Genomic DNA, 18,581 nt, shown 5'->3' on the forward strand with positions numbered 1-18,581 from the left:
ATGACTTTTTTTTCACATGTGACCTTATTGGGATTACTTGGCTTTTGGAGCCAGCCTCAAGTGGACACTCGAGGAACTGCAGTTTTTTGCAACTCCATTTGCCTTAATAATTTTAAATATGTATATCATTTTTGCACACCAAAGACACAACACTGTCGCTATAGAAAGGAAGTCTCCCCAGGGTTATAGTCAAGTCTTCTTTTATATGCAAATCTGAATAACAAACACGGCACGTGTCATGATATATTTCACCATCTATCTACTGTATGTGTGTGACTACATCAAAAGCACAGCTCTCCTTTTTTATCCATTTCTAAATTGAAAATATTTAATAAACAAATAAGTTTGTAAAAAATAAATAACTTCATGAACATTAAAGCTTCTTATTCATGAACATTGGGCATCATGCTCCTGTAATCCTGTTGACCAAAAATGTAAGAGTGGGTAAGAGGAACATATTCAACTTTATTTTGTTTTTCTGGGCTGTGATTATTAAAAAATAAAAAAAATAAAAATTTTCCCATTTGATTAGGTCTCTTTCAGGTTTTGAAGTTGTTTGTTCAATAACTGTTAAAAGATAAAAGAGGAGATTTTTTTTCAATTATTCAACAAGAGTAAAATTGAAGACAATTTTAAATATCTAGAATTACGTGCTTGAAATCTCAAGTTTTAAACCACATTAGTGTCTCAAAAATATGTTTGCAAATTTGCATTGACAGTAGGAAGCCTCCCTACGGGGGCCCCATCCCACAGCACTCTCTCATGTTGCACTGTTAAGTATTACATGCATTATTCCTCTGAAAACCGGGAGTGAAAAAAGAGTAAATATGTGTTGTGTAGAAAAGTCATAAAAGAATGGATTGTAATGTAATTCATTCTGCCATATAAGCCAAAGCAAACATGTTAAAGAAATACAGTACTTCTATGGTTGGTTGTATGGTTGACTTATGTTCAATATGATTGTAGTTTTATTTTGGATCAGAGTGCTTCTTTCTTAAAGTTTTTTCCCCTCTTTGTTTCTCACAGATTTCTCCTGCTGATGGTTTCCTCACCTCACAGGATTAAACACCCTGTGTCCCCCAGATGAGTATCCAGGAGGATATGCAAGCTGAAGTTGCCATGGCAATGGCCGCAGCATCGGCTCCACCCCTTTCTCCCTCAGACTATGGAGTATTGTCTCCGCCCCCTGACCTGTGTGCATCATGTGGTCACAGTCACCAGCTGGAGGAGAACCACGAGTACCTGTACCAGGACGAGGTGGACGACGACCTGGTGTGTCACATCTGTCTGCAGCCGCTCATCCGACCGCTGGACACGCCCTGCGGACACACCTACTGCCAAGAGTGCCTCACCAGCTTCCTGCTGGAGAGCGACTTCTGCCCCGTGTGCCGCACCCCCCTCATGCTGCAGAGCTGCAGGAAGCCCAGCCTGCTGGTGCACAAGCTGCTGGACAAGCTGACGGTGATGTGTCCCTTCACTGAACACTGCTCTGAAACACTGGCAAGAGGTGAACTCGAGGACCACATCAAGTGCAGGTAGGATGGAAAACTCTAAAGTTATCATAAAGTTAGTGCTTGACTCGACTTCTGGAGACATGATATATACTGTATCCATCACATGAAATCATGCTTACAATGACCATCCAACCAATTAAATCAATAAAACTTAACATGACTCGCCCTTATGAGACGCCATTATGTAGATCAAATAGGATCATATTTAGGTCTTTATTTATATTTATAAGCACTTTTTTTTTTTAACCTTTATTTAACCAGGAAAAGGTCTCATTGAGATTAAAAATCCTAAAAAAAATACAAGAGTGTCCTGGCCAAGACAGGCAGCAGCACAATTACAGGGTTTCAGACATAAAACACATAAATACAGGAATCACAAAAAGAACCATTCATCAGAATCTGTCATAAGTCATCAGCAACAAAGCGATCAAAAAGGGCAATACGAGTTAGCTAAAACATCTACAGTCAGATATTTCTGCCTCCAGATCATTAAGACGACCTTTAAAAACATTCAAGGAAACCAGCTCCAGAAGATTTAAAGTATCTTGCAACCGATTCCAAGAAGAGGGAGCGGGAAAGTTATCATAAAGTTAGTGCTTGACTCGACTTCTGGAGACATGATATACTGTATCCATCACATGAAATCATGCTTACAATGACCATCCAACCAATTAAATCAATAAAACTTAACGGCCATCATGACTCACCCTTATGAGACACCATTATGTAGATCAAATAGACTCATATTTAGGTCTTTATTTATATTTATAAGTACTTTTGTCTTCTGCCTGGATAAATGTATAACATCAACATCCATCATTTCTTTAATTCTCAGGAGTTAGCTCCTCCCTCTAGCTGCTGTTTCTAATCAGTGGTCTTATCACAGAAGTAGACATGTGAGCTCCTTATTTTAATTTTCTATCTCTGCCAGAGTATTTACTCTTGCTACATTAAAAAAAGAAACGTCAATGACCTGCAGTAAACACACACTCAAGTTTCCCACCCTCCTCGGCCCGCCGTCATTAACCCCGCAGAGTTTTTCTTCTGAACGGGCTTTCATCTGAACTCGCAGCAGCTCCTCTGTTTATCATTAAAACACCGTACTTTTGGTTCTCTCAGTCTGGGTGTATTTTCATTAATACTCATTAACACTTGCCCAAAGACCTCTGGGATAATTAGTGCATCTCACCAGACATCACAACAAGCAGCAGGAGTGTTTCCTTTTCATTTGCACTTTAAAAAACCTCAAGTTTCACAAAACAAACTGAAAAACTTTTATCCAATTTTTCTGCCCCTTCTCCTCATCTTATTTCCCACCCTCCTCCACCTGCACATACAACCATTTCCTCTGTTTTTTTTCTTCTCTTTTACACCTTCCTACTCCATTCATCGCTCCATATCTCTCCCACCATTGCTCCGTTGATTCCCACTCTCCTCCCTCGTGTAGTGTGAGAGCCATAATGAGGTGTGGAGCTCTGAGACGGACTCCCAGAAGGGCTCAGCTGCTCTCCTGTAGTTAGAAGGTGTTATCTGTGGAGGTGAAAGGCCATGTCTGGAGGGAGGAATCCACACAGAGCGGGCAGGGATGTGAGAAAGTTTCAGTGAGAAACCAATTTCTACATTTCTATTCACTGCATTTCCTATGGTCCAGTGATTGTGGCTTCTGTCAGTCAGCAGGAAAATGTGTTTTTGCGATGAGATGTTTTTGTTTAAAAATGAAGGTTGGCTAGTTGTCCTCTATCTGATGAGACTTAACATTTTGAAACTGCAGAAAAACAAAGCAAAATGAAGCGTCTTGTTTTTTTGTTGGTTTGGCCATATTGAGCTCTAAAAATAGCATTGTTGCTCCTTGCAATGAATTTTGGAAGGAAGAAAACCTGATTCTCAGAATAGTCCCTCGTTTTGTGATTTGTGATAGCTTATAATGGTCGGATCAGATTTATACAAAAAAACACACTTATCTGTAGTTTAAAAAGATAACTCAGAGTTGGCCGTAGGTTTCATGTGGGACTCCATCCTCATCCATAACCCCTGACTTCCCAAGTGGACTTTATTAGTCTTTCCACTCAATCAGCTGACTTCCCTACATGCTGGATGGCTCTCCATCATGGGGATGGCATAAAACTCATTGTGCATTTCTGTAGTGAGAAGAAGTACCAACAGTACAAACAGCCTGAACAACTTAAGATTCCACAGACATGATCATTATTTTAAAAAAACTGTTGTAAATGTCAGTCTGGAGGGGAAATCAAAAATAATGTTTCTCTTTATTTAATCAAAGGCTTTCTGGGGAGAATACGTATTGGGCTTTTGTGTGTGTGTGTGTGTGTGTGTGTGTGTGTGTGTGTGTGTGTGTGTGTGTGGGGTGTGGGGGGGGGGGGGTTAATTGGTTGTTGTATTGTGTAGTCCGTTGACTTGGGTTACTTACTCTTACTGATCGATACTAAATGCCTGATGCCACAAGTTAGACAATGTTGTACCTGAACAACTCAAGTCTGAGCTTGCTGGTTGAATTCCATTTGAAATATTTTTAAAGTTCTCAGCTACATCAGGGGAATAAGCCAGAAAGTTATATACAATATCTTATTTTTATATTCCAGTGATAATAAGTTAATTTATGTATTTTTCTCAAGATCTCGAGACATTAAAGAGTTTTTACCTGAAAACCATTGCACTATAAATAACTCCTCGAGATGTCAAAAACAATCAGAAAGTGTTTATTATTATAGGAAACAGAGTAAAATAAAAATGGTAAAATGTATGGAAATGAGTCTGCTCAGGGCCTCTGTTGTTTAGTAGTTTAGCTTCCCAGTTGTTGGTTAAAGAATAAATAATGGTAACCAGATATATGCTTAAAATGTGTTTCTTTATGTATATGAGATCATTCTTTGACCATCTCTCTCTCTGAGGGTATTTTTGTCATCCATGAGTTCATAGTCTGTAGTCATACGACTGGATCTGGCAGCGGGTCAGGAGTGGTAATAACTGAGGCCGCCACGCCATCTGGTCAGCTAATTACATACTCATCCAATCACTCATGACCTTTATAGACCTTTGCTTGGAGAAATTATCATTCGAGACAGAACTGGAGCGACCAAGACAAACATTTTCTGCAGTTTATTTTGTTGGCTTTATAACTTTGTTCTGGGAGGACTTCATCAGAATCCATTTAAAAAGATCTCTCCCCCCCCCCCAGCTCAGGTATTTTCTCTCCTTTTTCTCCAGGTAACGTGTAGCTGCACGTGCTGCCTGTAATGCATAAAACAGGTTCTCTCTGCTCCACCAGCCTCTCTCTCACACTCATAATTTTTGTATTACTCAAGCTAATTTACCCAGAGTTCCATGTGTGTGTTTTACTGATGATCCGCCTTAAGCATGATGGTGTTTCTTCCCCCCCTCCTCCCCTTCCCTTTCTCCTTTTAGTGAAAATCTTCTTGTTCTTATCCTTTCAAGTAAAACCCCACAGAGGAATTATTCAAAGCTTGTGTGAATATTTGAAAAATAAATTAAAATTCATGTCAGTTACTATAGATTTATTCTGTATGAGTCAATGTGATGGTGTGTGTGTGTTACCTTAGTGTTTGTGTGTACGTATGAGAACTACAGACGCTGAGAAAGAGAGGGCTGGGAAGAGGTCACTTTTCAACCAAAGCCAGTCGGAGTGACATATTGTAAAGCTCTCCTGTTTTGCTTTACAAATTATAAACTGAACCATACGATATCAGCTGCAAATGATGGGTAGGACTTTTAGTTTTTTTCTTTTCCTTTTGTTGGAGACACCTGTAGACGTTGATTTCTTCCATCCTCATTTAGCCTTTCTAGAGTCCAATAATGTGGGAACACTGGGAGAGGCTACGTTCCCATGGTTCTATGCTCTCCAGGTCAAGGAGACCTTTCAAGGATTTAATGTTCTCAGCAATTTATTCTCCTCAATGTTTTATAGGGTTAATATATATCCCACCATTATCTAATAACACACAGTACACTCTGCTTTTTGTCTTGATATCAACCGTCAAATTTAATTTTTCATATTTTCATAAACACCAAATCGTAGGTTCACTAGAGCGGTGCTCCAAAAGTACCTTCATGTAGTCCAAGCAGCTTTTCACAATAAAGCTTTTCACTTATTCAATAAGTTAGAGGAGGCGCTATGCTCTCACTCAGGTTGTCTGCATCTCTCTGACCTGGTTAAGGGCAGGATTTGGACATTGATGAAAACCGACTTAATTGAATGTTTATGTGTTTTCAAATGATCACCCACATTAATAATGAATGTAAATGTTCTTTATTGTCTATAATCAACTATTAACATATTAACAGACATGTTCCCAGCTCTGCCAAACATGCACAGTCAGTGCACACGTCTCCTTGTTTCCCCTCAAATTTATAACAATTTTGCTAACCCTGGAAACTAACTCTCATACATGGCTCCTTTTACCTGTTATCCTCTCCTCCATCTCTAGTAGAGAACCAACATGTATGATATCACTCATCTGTGATTCACTAGCTCAAATGGTTCAAAGAAGAGAGTAAGAAACACCTGTAGCATCGCAGGATATCGTTAACCCTCACAGATGCTAGTTGAGGCCTGAAGGAATAACTGGAAGTGTTTCCTGTTATTCCTGCAAGGTGTTTTAGTGTTGTATCTTTATCATTTGTCTTGCCAACAGGTCATTTCCAAAGCACACGTGATCTCCTGTTTCAATATGCCATGAATGTCTCTTGGTTTTTTAGTGTCTTTCATTTTGGGTTTTCTTTCAGACAAAATTTCAGGACCAAACCTTTTATCATGTTTCATCAAATTACCTTTTTGACTTCACATCAGTTTGAGAAATTGGTTGCAAGTGGGAACTGAACTAGAGTAATGGGATGTGTGTGTGTGTGTGTGTGTGTGTGTGTGTGTGTGTGTGTGTGTGTGTGTGTGTGTGTGTGTGTGTGTGTGTGTGTGTGTGTGTGTGTGTGTGTGTGTGTGTGTTTGTTCTGATGGTGTTTTTTGTGAGTGTTCGTTAATGTGCTGCAGTTTGTAACGACTCCTGTGGGGCAGACCGGGTTCTGTTCACAAAACGGCATCCTGTCACAATCCAATTACATTTCCATTTCCTGTGTGCCCCGTGGTCTTGTTTCTGTGCCTACTGTTCAAATACCACAGGAGAGCTCAGTATGCACACATGCATGCATTAACACACACACCAAACCCTGCCTGTAACCACACCACCTCCACCCATGAAATATTCATTCAGACAGAGTATTTACACCAGTTAAGTGTCTTTCTCCAGGGTAGACAGCTCAGCGCTGTGGAAATAGGATAAGAGTGGAAAAAAAAGGTAAGAGAGGAAAAATATGGAAAGCAAGAGGGGAAAGGAGAATGCTGCATGGTGCTTAGTAAAATTACAACTAAACGTGACTTTACTTAGAATAAAAAGCCAAATAATGAATGCCTTAAGGAAGATGTCTGACATTTAAAATGATAAACATTTTGCATTCAAGGATTTTAAATCACCATCTCTCTCCCTCTAGCTTTGTCTTTGGTACAATGAAATAAAAGGGGGGCACAAACAGAAAGACGAGCACAGCTCAAAGTGCCTCTGAATGTTCCTGTCCTCCATGTTCAGCACCTTCAAATGATCACAGAGCAGTCCATCATCTCACACCTCTCCTCTGTCAGCCCTAAGTGCTTCCCATGAGCACTGCACGGCCTATCAGAGCAGATGGTGATGACAGAAGAGCTAAAACTTTATCATTACACAGCTGAGTAAAAAAAAGAGACTTGATTCTGATTGGCCAAGAGTTATGGCATCCTTCAGTGTGCTATTTCTGTGTAACAGACCACTGCCTTGGAAACTTGTCTGTACAGACTCAGTTCTTATCCAACATGATCACAGAACAACATCTTCTCACATCAATCAACAGAAAAGAGAGAAGTCATAACGTCAGCATGTTTACTGTGGCAATAAAAGGAGAGTGGAGAAAAACAGCAGGATTAAAGCACAATAGGTCAAAAGACAAAAAAAAAAAGATAATTGAAGAAGACACGTGAAGAAAACATTACAAACACACGTCAAGGATTAAAGCTTCTGACACTGTTAAGACAATAAGCTTCAATCAGGTGCTGAGCTGATTCATGCTTTTAATTCACAAACAATAGATAGCTGTCACTCACAACAGGGAGCTTTAAAAGACAAAAAGACCTCAGAGGTTAATGTATCCATTAAAGCTGTTTTAAGCATAAAGTCTAAGGCACAGGTTCAGTCGGACATTTTGCACAAATCGGCTGAAATAATGATAACGCCTTTTGAATAGCTTATTTAAAGGTCTGTGGATAAAACTGAGTTTAAAAAAAAACACGTATCCCATCAGGCTATTAGTCAGGCACATTTGTAATTCAGATTATAGTGAAATCAATATTATTTTTTTTAAGGCAGTTAGTGTGGGCCATGGAGTTGGCTTGTCAGCTTCTTTTTTTTCAACAAGTGGGGAGGTGGGATTCCAAGAAATGTAAAGGGTTAAATTATATGATTGTATGAATGACTGACTGCATGAATGAAAAGTGGATTTCTTTAAAGATTTATTGTAAATCTTCTTATTGTCTCTCTCTCTGTCACTCAGGATAAAAAGCTGATTTGCCGGTGTGTTTTGGTGCTCTGTCTCTTTTTTTTCTGCTTTCCACACATGTAGGCAGATTCTTTGGAGCGATCAAACCAATCTGCTGCACAGGGAGCAGTCCATCGCTGGAGAGGGAGGGGGTTGAGGGTTGGGAGGCAAATCCCCCCCCCCCCCCCCCTCCCCCCTCCTCTCCATCCTCCCCTTCGCGGACCAACATATGGGCAGGAGAGGGGGGATGTGAATGCAGAGGTTGTACATGTGTGTGTGTGTGGATCTCTGAGTATACGTATGTACGCGTGTGAAGCTGCTTCAGCCAATCAGAGCTGCACCAGGTACCTCTCCCCCCCTCCTGTCTTTGTTTGGTCTGCTCCGTCTCCCCCCTCAGTGGTTTCTGCTGCAGTATAAGTCACAGCCTGCGCTGTTCGCTCTGACATACACACACACGCACACGCACCAACCAACGGAGACAGACAAGCGCACACACGCATACGAGCGCAAATCCTCTTACAACTCGACTGTGCCCAGAGCAGATTAAGGGGCTGCACATCTCAAATTGTATTCCAAATGTGCCACCTTTGCACGGGTCTCCTTCCTCTTCTTTTTGCACTTTCTCCTCTTCCTCCTGTTCCACAACCGGACTTCTCCTCTGCACCTGCTTCTGCTGCTTCTTCCTCCTCCTCCTCCTCCTCCTCCTGCGCTCCGTCTTCAACCTCTGGCAACCAGCCCGTTTGCCTCTGCAGCTGAGATGACCAGGCAGCCAGCCTGAGGCAGTGGAGAAACCTGCTCGGCTCACAGGCACAGAGGTAGAGAGAGGGAGGAAAGAAAGAAAAAAGAGGTAGGAAGTGAAGGATTAATTTCTCTCTGAGAGCGCCTCTGGAGAAGAAAGAAAGGAGGAAGGGGGGTCAGTACGGCCAGGCTCGGAGAATTGGAGGAGGAGGAGGAGGAGGAGGGGGGAATAGAAGAGGAGAAAGCTTCAGCACAGAGAGAAGAAAAAGAGCTGAGTGTTGACCATGAAGGCTCTGTTGCTGCTGGTGCTGCCCTGGCTCAGCCCGGCCAACTACACTGACAATCTGGGCAACCTGCACATCCTCTACTCTGAGCTGTGAGTACAACAACAGTCAGCATCCTTCCACCAACATCCCCCCCATCATCATCATCATCACCCCCCCCCCCCCACACACACACACACACACACACACACACACACACACACACACACCATCAGTCCATCTCAGAGTGTCATTGTGCACGTCTGTCACTTTACCAGCCGTTGATTTGTGTGTTTGAGCAGCAGATCCATGTGTAACTTATACTGTTTACATTTTAGCATCACTTTAAGAGTGTTTCCCTCTTGTGTTAAAGTGATCATATAATTGCTTCCTGATGCCCTGCTCGATGGCCTCAGGCAGCAGGTTGAGCTTTGTGCTGTCCAGGACAGTTTAAATGCTCCAGCACTGCAGCATGGCACCTCTCTCTCTCTCTCTCTCTCTCTCTCTCTCTCTCTCTTCAGGAGCATGTGTAAGTGTCTATATTGATTTGAGCGAAATGTCAGCATGCTTTTTGCTCACAGTTGTTGGCTTTTTGCACCGTGCGTGCGTGCGTATGTTTGTGTGTGTGTGTGTGTGTGTGTGAAGGTTCCCGCTAAGCATATGGATGGTTGTAGCTACAATGTGTTTGTTGTGGACTTTCACCTCAGCATTAAAAATTCATGGCTGGCTGCTTTCACATGGCAGAGTGTACAATCCTTTATGTGCACATAAAACCAATCAGTACATAAAAAAACAGTAAAGACACACTTTAGTCTGTGCACATTTTCACAACTCTTTCTTGTGTTTCATCACCGTTTCATCAATATTCCATCAGTGGTTGTGTCGGCATAAACAGACGGATGGACAGCATGTTGTTGTTGATTTTTTGACACCATGTAAACAAACCTTCTCATCATGTGCATCAACAACAGGGCCGCAACAATCAGCTGTTCTTCCCGATCTGTTGACTATGTACTATGCTATTTAGTACTTAATTGTTTGAGGAAAGGATGTTGAAAAAAGTAGAAATACATGTTTAGGTTTTAATTAGCTAAAAAAAACATTGTCTTATTACTAACTCTTTCCATGATTCAAACATATTCAGATTACAATGAATTCAAATGGAGAAAATCAAGATTGAATTTGCACAGATGGAGTACATGTCAGGTGTTATTGTTGAATTTTGACAGCCTGGAAATCAACTCCTTACTGGTTTGTCAATAAGATTAACGTCATTACTAACCGATTTTCTGACTAGTTGATTTTCGTTTAAAAAATGGTGAAAATAGTAATGCAAACTCCTGCCTCATTTTGCAGAGTTCAATCTCTATTAGCTTTTTTCCTCAAAAGCTCAAATATATCCAGTTTCCAATGATTAAAGACGGAAAAAAGCAGCAAATCTTAACATTTTCAAAGCTCAATCCTTCAAATCTTTGGCATTTTCTTTAAAATGTATGACTTGATTCAATAAATAATGACCAATTTTATGTTAGGATGTTGAAGAATTGACTGTTCAGCCCTCTCTACAGTGTACGTCACACTCTGTCGTTCTTGGCTCCTCTACCTCTGGATGTTGTTCTCGGCTCTGTATTGGCCCCTCAGACTCTTTTTGTGTGGGACGTTAATGTCGACTGTATTCAGCAGCTCTCCGTGTGAAGCCAGAGCTCTCTGATCCCCAAGCTGGGCTATACGCTTCTCTCTCCAGCCTGCCGGAAATGTCTCATTATACTGCGTGAATGCATGGAACAATGGAGCGCCTCGCAAATCCCTCATTTCATTGTATGCTCTCTAACTGAGCGAGGCTTTGGCTCCTGCAGACACCAACAGCCCATATTGCACGGCGGCGGATGCCAAAGACGAGAGCAGAGAGCGGGGAAGAGGGGGCAAAGTAGACAAATTGGATGGAAGAAGAGAGAGTGAGGAGATGAAATCCTATATACAGACAGAAGAGGAGAAGGAGAAGGATGGGAATAAAGTGGACGAGGAGCTCAGAGAGAGGAGAGGAGACAGGAGGGTATAAGGTTACTTCCTGTGCCACCTTCCATCTGGCCATACCATAGACTGTATAAATTATGGATATAGATACTGTGACATCACCCCCTGGTATGTTGCTTGTCTTTTTTTTTTAAAGATTTATTTTTGGGCTTTTATTGTAGAGATAGGACAGTGGATAGAGTCAGAAATCAGGGAGAGAGAGAGAGTGTAGGGAATGACAAGCGGGAAAGGAACCACAGGTTGGATTTGAACCTGGGCCGCCTGCTTGGAGGACTACAGCCTCCATACATGGGGCGCGCGGACTAACCACTGCGCCACCAGCGCCCCAAGTTGCTTGTCTTTTTAAAGGTTCTGAATACTGGCTAGCCTTGGAAACATTAACATTATCAAATCCTAATCAGTTGCCTTGAGTGAGTTAACCATCATGTCTACTTGTCATCTCTTACTCTCTGATGTACGTCACTTTGACTAAGAAGCGTCTGCTAAATTAATTGTAGAGTTATAGAATTGTTCAATTAACAGAAACAGAAGTTGGCATACAACATCAGGTAAAACAAAAAAATAGCAAGCAAAGTCCTGCGCGCTGTCTAAAGTGCACAAATAGATCGCCAACCTTTGGGTACTGAGACCTCCTCATCTGCTCTCTGTCCATTTGTATAGACGTATCTGTTGTGTCTTAATGAGACACCAAACGTCTTTAGACAACCTGTAAATAGTGATGCATCACTGCTGCTCCCTCTCTCTCTTGCTCCTAGCTACTTTAGGTTAAAGTATGATTTACTATTATCTAGATAGATAGTTTATTTTTTAAAGTTTAGGTACTGTGAAATACTATTGTTTATTAAGTATCTATTTGATTTTTTTTAAGTATCGGAAACGTTAACAACCTTAAAAGTGGCTAAGAGGGGCGCTGGTGGCACAGTGGTTAGTGCGCACGCCCCATGGCTGTAGTCCTCAAAGCGGGCGGCCCAGGTTCAAATCCAGCCTGTGGCTCCTTTCCCGCATGTCATTCCCCACTCTCTCTCTCCCTGATTTCCCACTCTATCCACAGTCATATCTCTCCATTGAAGGCAGAAAAAGCCCAAAAATAAATCTTTAAAAAAATTTTCTTAAAAAGTGGCTAAGAGAGCTTCGTGGAAAAGATGGGCTCCTGGCTCTCGCACCAAAATCTCCAACGTGTGGTTAGCATAGACATCTATACCTGCTTATTATTGCTAACATATACAAACATAATACTTTCTTTTCATGTGCTGGAAAACGTGGAGCACATATTACTTGTTTTGTCTGTGAGTACAATAAAGTGCACAGCAAGATGGATTATTAGTAAAAAAAAAATACCCAAAGGGCTCCAACAGAACAAACACGGCCCCGGAGATGACACCTAGCAGACAGCTAGCAGCTCTCACCTGTCACTCAAAGAGGCCACACCCCTATTTCTTCAACACTTTTTAGCCATAACACAATTTAAACTGATGAGTTATATGAAGTGTTCCATATGAAATGTAAACCTGTGTACAAAAATAGCTACAGAGACCAAAACTGTTTTAGTACCACACTGGACTTTTTAACACGGGGCTCTATGGGGGAGTGACTCACTTTTGGACACTTCAGGAACTGCAGTTTTTGTTACTTCTCCGTCTGCTTCATTTTTTTAATCTAAATTTTAGCTACTTGGACCAAAGGCATGGCTGCCATCTTGATGACAACCAGCACGCCCAGTTTAAGGGGTATCGCTTGAAGTCAGATGATCATATTTCCCTCACAGCGAGACGTCTCCACAGTCAGTCAGTGGAGACAGTCGGAGTGTGTGTTTGAGTGTTTTCTGCTCCTGTGACAGTGAGCTTTCTGCTGATTATGACATGACACAGAGAGAGAAAGCAGGAGCAGACATGGCGGACGTGGTGTTTTTCTGCCTGGCTGGAGAGCAATGGCACACCATTTGTCTTTATCCATACCGATGACAGGAGCAGCCTCCAGCTCCCCCCCCCCCCCCGTGTGACCACCACATATTTATCCTGCTTCCTCTCTCCACTCATCTTCTTCCCTCCATACTTTCTATCCTGATTTGTCTCAATTGAAATGATTACCACGGTGATGTGTGGGGGAAAGTGAGTGATCTGCGATCTGTCTTACTTCTCATAAACGTGCAAAGGCTTGTATACAGAATATATTGGCTAACAATGCACAGGGAGAGTAAATGTTTCTCTGTGATGAAATGCAATCCAGTTACTGCTGTTTTACTCTGTCAGCAGCAGCCAATAAAACAGCACACACACACACACAGGAGAGCGTTGCGATTGTGATTTCTTCACTCCTTACTCCACACACACAAATTAGACCTTGCTTCTTCCCTCCCCCCTGCCCACATGGCCTCCCCTGATAATCACAGAGCAGTGCTGTAGACCATTAATGATTAATCTGTGTTCATTTCTTGGGCCTTGTGCGTGGATGTCTTAAACACTATGATTAGCTTAGCTTCCGTCCTTTTCAAGGCCTCATCTGCAAGTGTGTTTGATCAACACACTCTCGGCGGCGGCGGCGTTCCGGAACGTCTTCAGCATGGACGCTTTCTAACAGGATTAAAAGCCACTCCACTGCCATGCACTCGCTGGACTTGAACAATACAAGTCAGGTTTTGTTTTTTTTCAAAGCCAAGGCTATCTTGAGTGAAACGCTGTGCTCTCTGTTGGCCACGTTGCTTGCTTCAAGTGCGGGGCACGCTTCACTAATTAGACTTTCGTTTGGATTAAATATTAATCCGTGATCTGTATAGCGAGGCAGCTCTCCCCTGTCCCACTGTATCTAACAGGCCAGAAATACACCAAAGGGCCGAGGGGAGATACAAATCAGGCTTGCTTCTTACCCTCAACAAACTCAAAAAGAGATAACACTAAATCAGCTTAATTCTTTTTACTTTGCATGGGGATTGAGTGTATGGAGCAGATTCAGTGAGTCAGCTGTGGGATGCTTTTATATGCATGGGTAGACAAAGTGCACAGCGGAGAAAGCTTGCCTGAACAATCACACATGTGCTGCAAGGACACACTAAAAAGTTGTTGACAAACAAACAGAGGGATGCATTACTCTCATATCACACAAAACACTTCACATGAAACACATATGCATGAAAATAAACACACGTCAGAGTATGTATAAAGGAAGTTTGCATGATGCATGTGTGAAAACACTTTCACAAAAGAGCAGATGCAATATGTGTGTGTGTGTTCATTTATTCATGACAGAGTGAGAAGCAGGTCAGCATGTTTACTTCAGCAGAGACTTTCTGTCATATGTGTCTCTGGTGAAGGAGAAACAGCAGCCAGGTGAGCAGGTATTAGTGTCAGCAGGCAGAGACGGTTTAGCATCAAGTAAAGCATTCATAATAAAATGTTGGTGTGGGTTATAAGGCAAACAAATCTGATAAAGATGCCCTTCTCTATACTGACCTATTTAGTTTATCTTCTTAAGACTGTTTTCTTTCATTTGGCAAACATAATGAAAAAGTAATAAAATCACCTTCACATTAAAATCAGTGTCCTTCCAGCTGTTTCTCGGGACATCAGGAGGGTTTGTGAGCAGAGCTGCAAACTTCAGCCAATCTTATTTCTAGTTTAGGATTCCTTTAGTGTTCATCTTTCGTGATGCTTTAAATGGAAGCCAAATTATCTGCTGAGATCTCCTCCTCTTCAAAATAAATGGACCAAGTAATTAAAATCAGTTAAAAAAAAAAACACTGAATGAAGCAGTTTCACATTAAAAGTCAGCGTCTCACTGATGTTCTTCTGCCAACACGGGATGTCGGGGGGGGGGGGGGCTGTCTGCTCAGAACAAAAGTTCAGTTTGTTTTTAGGTCAGGATTCCTTCAGTTTTTTATCATTCATGAGGTTTTTTAATGAGAGCCAGCTTCTCTGCTGGGGGTCTCCTCCTCTGTAAAACAAATGGACTCAATAATTAAAACAAATAAAAAGTGCTTTAAAATGCAGTTTAAAGTTCAAAAGCAGTGTCTTTCCCTTCACTTTTAAACAGACAAAGTCGAGTTCAGTAAGAAAAAGCTTCTAGCCAAGCTGCCAATTGTGTCCTTATTGAGGTCGATTTAGTTAAGTTTAGTTTTTTTTACAATTTCTTCATCCTTGGAGGATAATGGAAGTTCCCTTCCACACCCCTCAGTTTCATTCTTTTTTCCACTGGCAGCTCACATAATGCTTTGCAGGAGGAAGTATGGATATACTCCATATACTGTAAATATTAATGGACGAAGAAGGAGTGACATCATCCATCTGTTACTACAGGGGACTCAGGAGACTCATTGGCAGCATCGTCTCAGCCAAACTTTCAGTCAACCTAACGACAGGCTAAGAGCTGTAGCTGAAATAATACATCGTACCCACCTGTCAATCAGGTCAGCCTCGCACATAACTATGGACAACACGTATTGTTCACTAAAATCAAAACTGATGCGTTTAAAAAAATGTACAGTGTGTGCCCATGACGACAGAAACTAATCAGACCAATATCGTTTTTTTCTACCAGGGTGTAAAAATGTAAATTTCTACTGTAAAACAGGCATTTTGAAGTGTAGTGTGTGACTTCCGGGGCTCCTGGAGCTAGCCTCAAGCTAACACTTCTGCTTTGGCTTTTTTCTTCAAACCCCAGAGGTTGCCGCTTGATATACTCCTACAAAAGATTGCACACTTTGCAGAAACTTTTCATGATTTTTTTCCATCTGCATTCCAAATCGAATAAAAATTTCCAAAAGTTTTAAAAAGCCATCCCATTTAGATCTTAAGTGATCTCCAATCAAGATAGTTTAAGTATGATTTATTTTGTGTAGAGCACTTTCATATCTGTGCTGAATCACTCTCTATGTGTCCTACTTCCTCGGCTGTATCACTGAGGCCGTGTGCAATGTGGTCTGTTAAACCTTTACCTCTGGCTGGCTCACAGTCTTATGTGTTTATGGTCTTTGAGGCCTGACGTGTTTAACATGGAACATTTTCGCCTGTGTCCTGTCTGCAGCAGCTAATCTGTAGGAGGGGTTTTGATTCGGAGAGGAGAGCAGCGTAGGAGTTAATCTCTCACGTGAACGGTGTCCTGCTGAGCGCTGGGGTTTGGGGAAGGGTCTGATCAGTGCTGGCTGTGTGTCAGACGGTTGTACCCCGGCAAGTGGAGGTAGAGAAAACAACACTCTGCCAAGGGCTAGTGTGGCACAGAGAGAGAGAAATATGGGCTAAAGGGTGCCAAGAGCAATATGGGACATCGGCCTGGTGGGGATTCTCTGTGATCACGTACTGCCGTGTGGAGAGAATTACAGTTAGACTCGCTCCAGTGAGAGAAAGGTACACATAGTATTTCACTGAATGGCTTGCAGAGTGCTCTGTGTAGAGGTGGACATATGTGAGGAGTATTAGTGCGCTGAGATCCAGCTCAGTGGGAGAGCAGAGCATAAATCAATTCCATTATTCCTGCTCACTTCTCCTCTGTGGACAAACACAGTTTAGATGCTCTCCCAGCTGAAACCGGATACAGACACAATAAAAAGCTGCATAAATGTCCTTCCAGCCCTGATCATGGGGTCAGGCCCTGGACTGATGATCGTGTGTATTGATTGGCTGAAAATGCATGACTCAGAGTTTTGGGCTGCAGCTAACCGGCTGACTCGCCTGGCAGGCACCTCGCACTCGTTAAAACACACACAGATGCATGAAGCCCGCCAAACCTGCCGAGCCACTGGCTGCTTCACAGGAGCTCAATGGAAAAAAGTCGAAACTCAAACCAGGGATTAATGTGCGGTGTGGGCCGGAGTGCACTCATTCACTTTTTAGTTTTTTTTTGCATTCATCTTCATATCCTGTAAGGAGTCACACCCATATGAAACCTTGCCTCCTGCTTTATTTGTGTTCAGAAGGAAGCTTAGCCAAAATATCCTCCCTCAGCTGAGACCTCACCCCTCTCACCCCCTCTGGCTGCAGCCTCACCCCCCCCCTGCAGCAGATGGGATTACCCCTAGCAGCAGGCGGATCCAATCAACACACCAGCGCGTCCTCTGATTAACACTCCTCTAGTTCATCATTAACTGGATTACTCTGTCCATCTTTACGCTGCTCTTTCCTCTCTCTCTCTCTCTGTCTATGAATCTATCTATCATTCTGTCCATTCCTCCACAATCAAACCCAGACTTTATGTGTTTGGCATATGGCCTCAGGACTGTATGTGATGAGGGAGATAAAGGAGTAATTGATTGACTCTAATCCAATCAAAGAAAAAGGCTCAATTTAAACCTTAAATTTAATTAATGACCACCATTTTGCTTGTTTGTGTATGTGCATCTGTGGCCGTATACAGTATGCTGTATGTATGGAAGCCAAAGCTGTTCTGGACAGCCAGATTTTTATTGCACAAGTTCTCTACGCTTCAGGGGAATTTCATATTCTTTTTACCAGGGCTCTATTCTAACATGTGTAAGAGTCTTGACATTGTTCAAGTAAATGCTTCAGCTAGCTTGACTTGTTGGTTTGTTTTTTGCTTGCATGTTTAATATTGGTTATTCAAGATTATACACAGTCTTTCTGCAACTAACAATATCACTAAAAACAAACAGATCCAGGAGGAAGTAGACAATAGACTGTAAATATTAATGGACGGTCAGTCAACCTATAACTACAGTCTAAGAGCTGAGGCCGGTTTTAAGCCCCTTAACAAACAGTTACACCGTGCCCGTCCATCAACTATGCATAACTCGTATCCTTCATCAAATCAAAACAGAAGAGTTGTAAAAAAATTCAACCTCCATGCAGTGTGTGCCGATGAAGACGATAACTAACCAGACCAAAATAGTTTTTTACACCAGGCTGTAAACATGTTGATTTCTGCTTTAAAAAATAATAATTTTTGACTGAGTGTTTATGTGAATTCAGGCTCTCTCGGAGGCAGCCTCATGTGGAGACTCGAGCAACTGCAGTTTTTTGCACTTCCTTGTTGGCTTCATTTTTCAACACCAGAGGTTACCACTTAAATGAGCATCTCCCATGTTCAAGAAGGTGGCTTTGAAGAGAGTGATGCATCGACTGTTTTTAAAATATATTGAACCTACTAGGGTTGTCATGCTAGTAAAAAAAATGAACTTCAATATGATTCTAATCAAACCAAAAAATCTAACCATATCGATACCTGTTTGGATACCATGGCAACAAAAATAGAGGTCCTATAGGCACCTAATAATGGGTCATTTCTTGTTTTTTTATAAACTAAACAAGCAGAAAAATTCCTGCACACTGTCTTAATTCCACTAATACTTTGGCAATGTTTTGTTTACACAGTTTTTAGGAATTTTCCTGAATTTTTTGATGAACTAATTTATCTCCAATGAAGCCTTCTTGTGAAATTGAGCTTTAATACTTTTCAGTACAACAATCATTAAAATTGAAATTTGTATTGTTTGAAA

At 41.7% G+C, this 18,581-nt stretch overlaps 1 protein-coding gene across 2 annotated transcripts in view; it reads left to right on the forward strand.

Moving 5' to 3' along the window:
* lnx1 (ligand of numb-protein X 1) overlaps positions 1-18,581 on the forward strand; it is a 52,701-nt gene that overhangs the window by 7,139 nt on the left and 26,981 nt on the right. The window contains exon 2 of one of the 2 annotated variants that reach the window (XM_061028976.1): positions 1,027-1,535. In XM_061028976.1, coding sequence (XP_060884959.1) covers positions 1,084-1,535 — 452 coding nt within the window. In that variant the 5' untranslated portion in view covers positions 1,027-1,083. Of the gene's footprint in view, positions 1-1,026; positions 1,536-8,530; positions 9,220-18,581 lie in introns of those variants that run through there. The other variant, XM_061028984.1, reaches the window with a different exon arrangement.

This window comes from Labrus mixtus, chromosome 3 (assembly GCF_963584025.1).
Source record: "Labrus mixtus chromosome 3, fLabMix1.1, whole genome shotgun sequence".
NCBI classification, from domain to species: domain Eukaryota; kingdom Metazoa; phylum Chordata; class Actinopteri; order Labriformes; family Labridae; genus Labrus; species Labrus mixtus.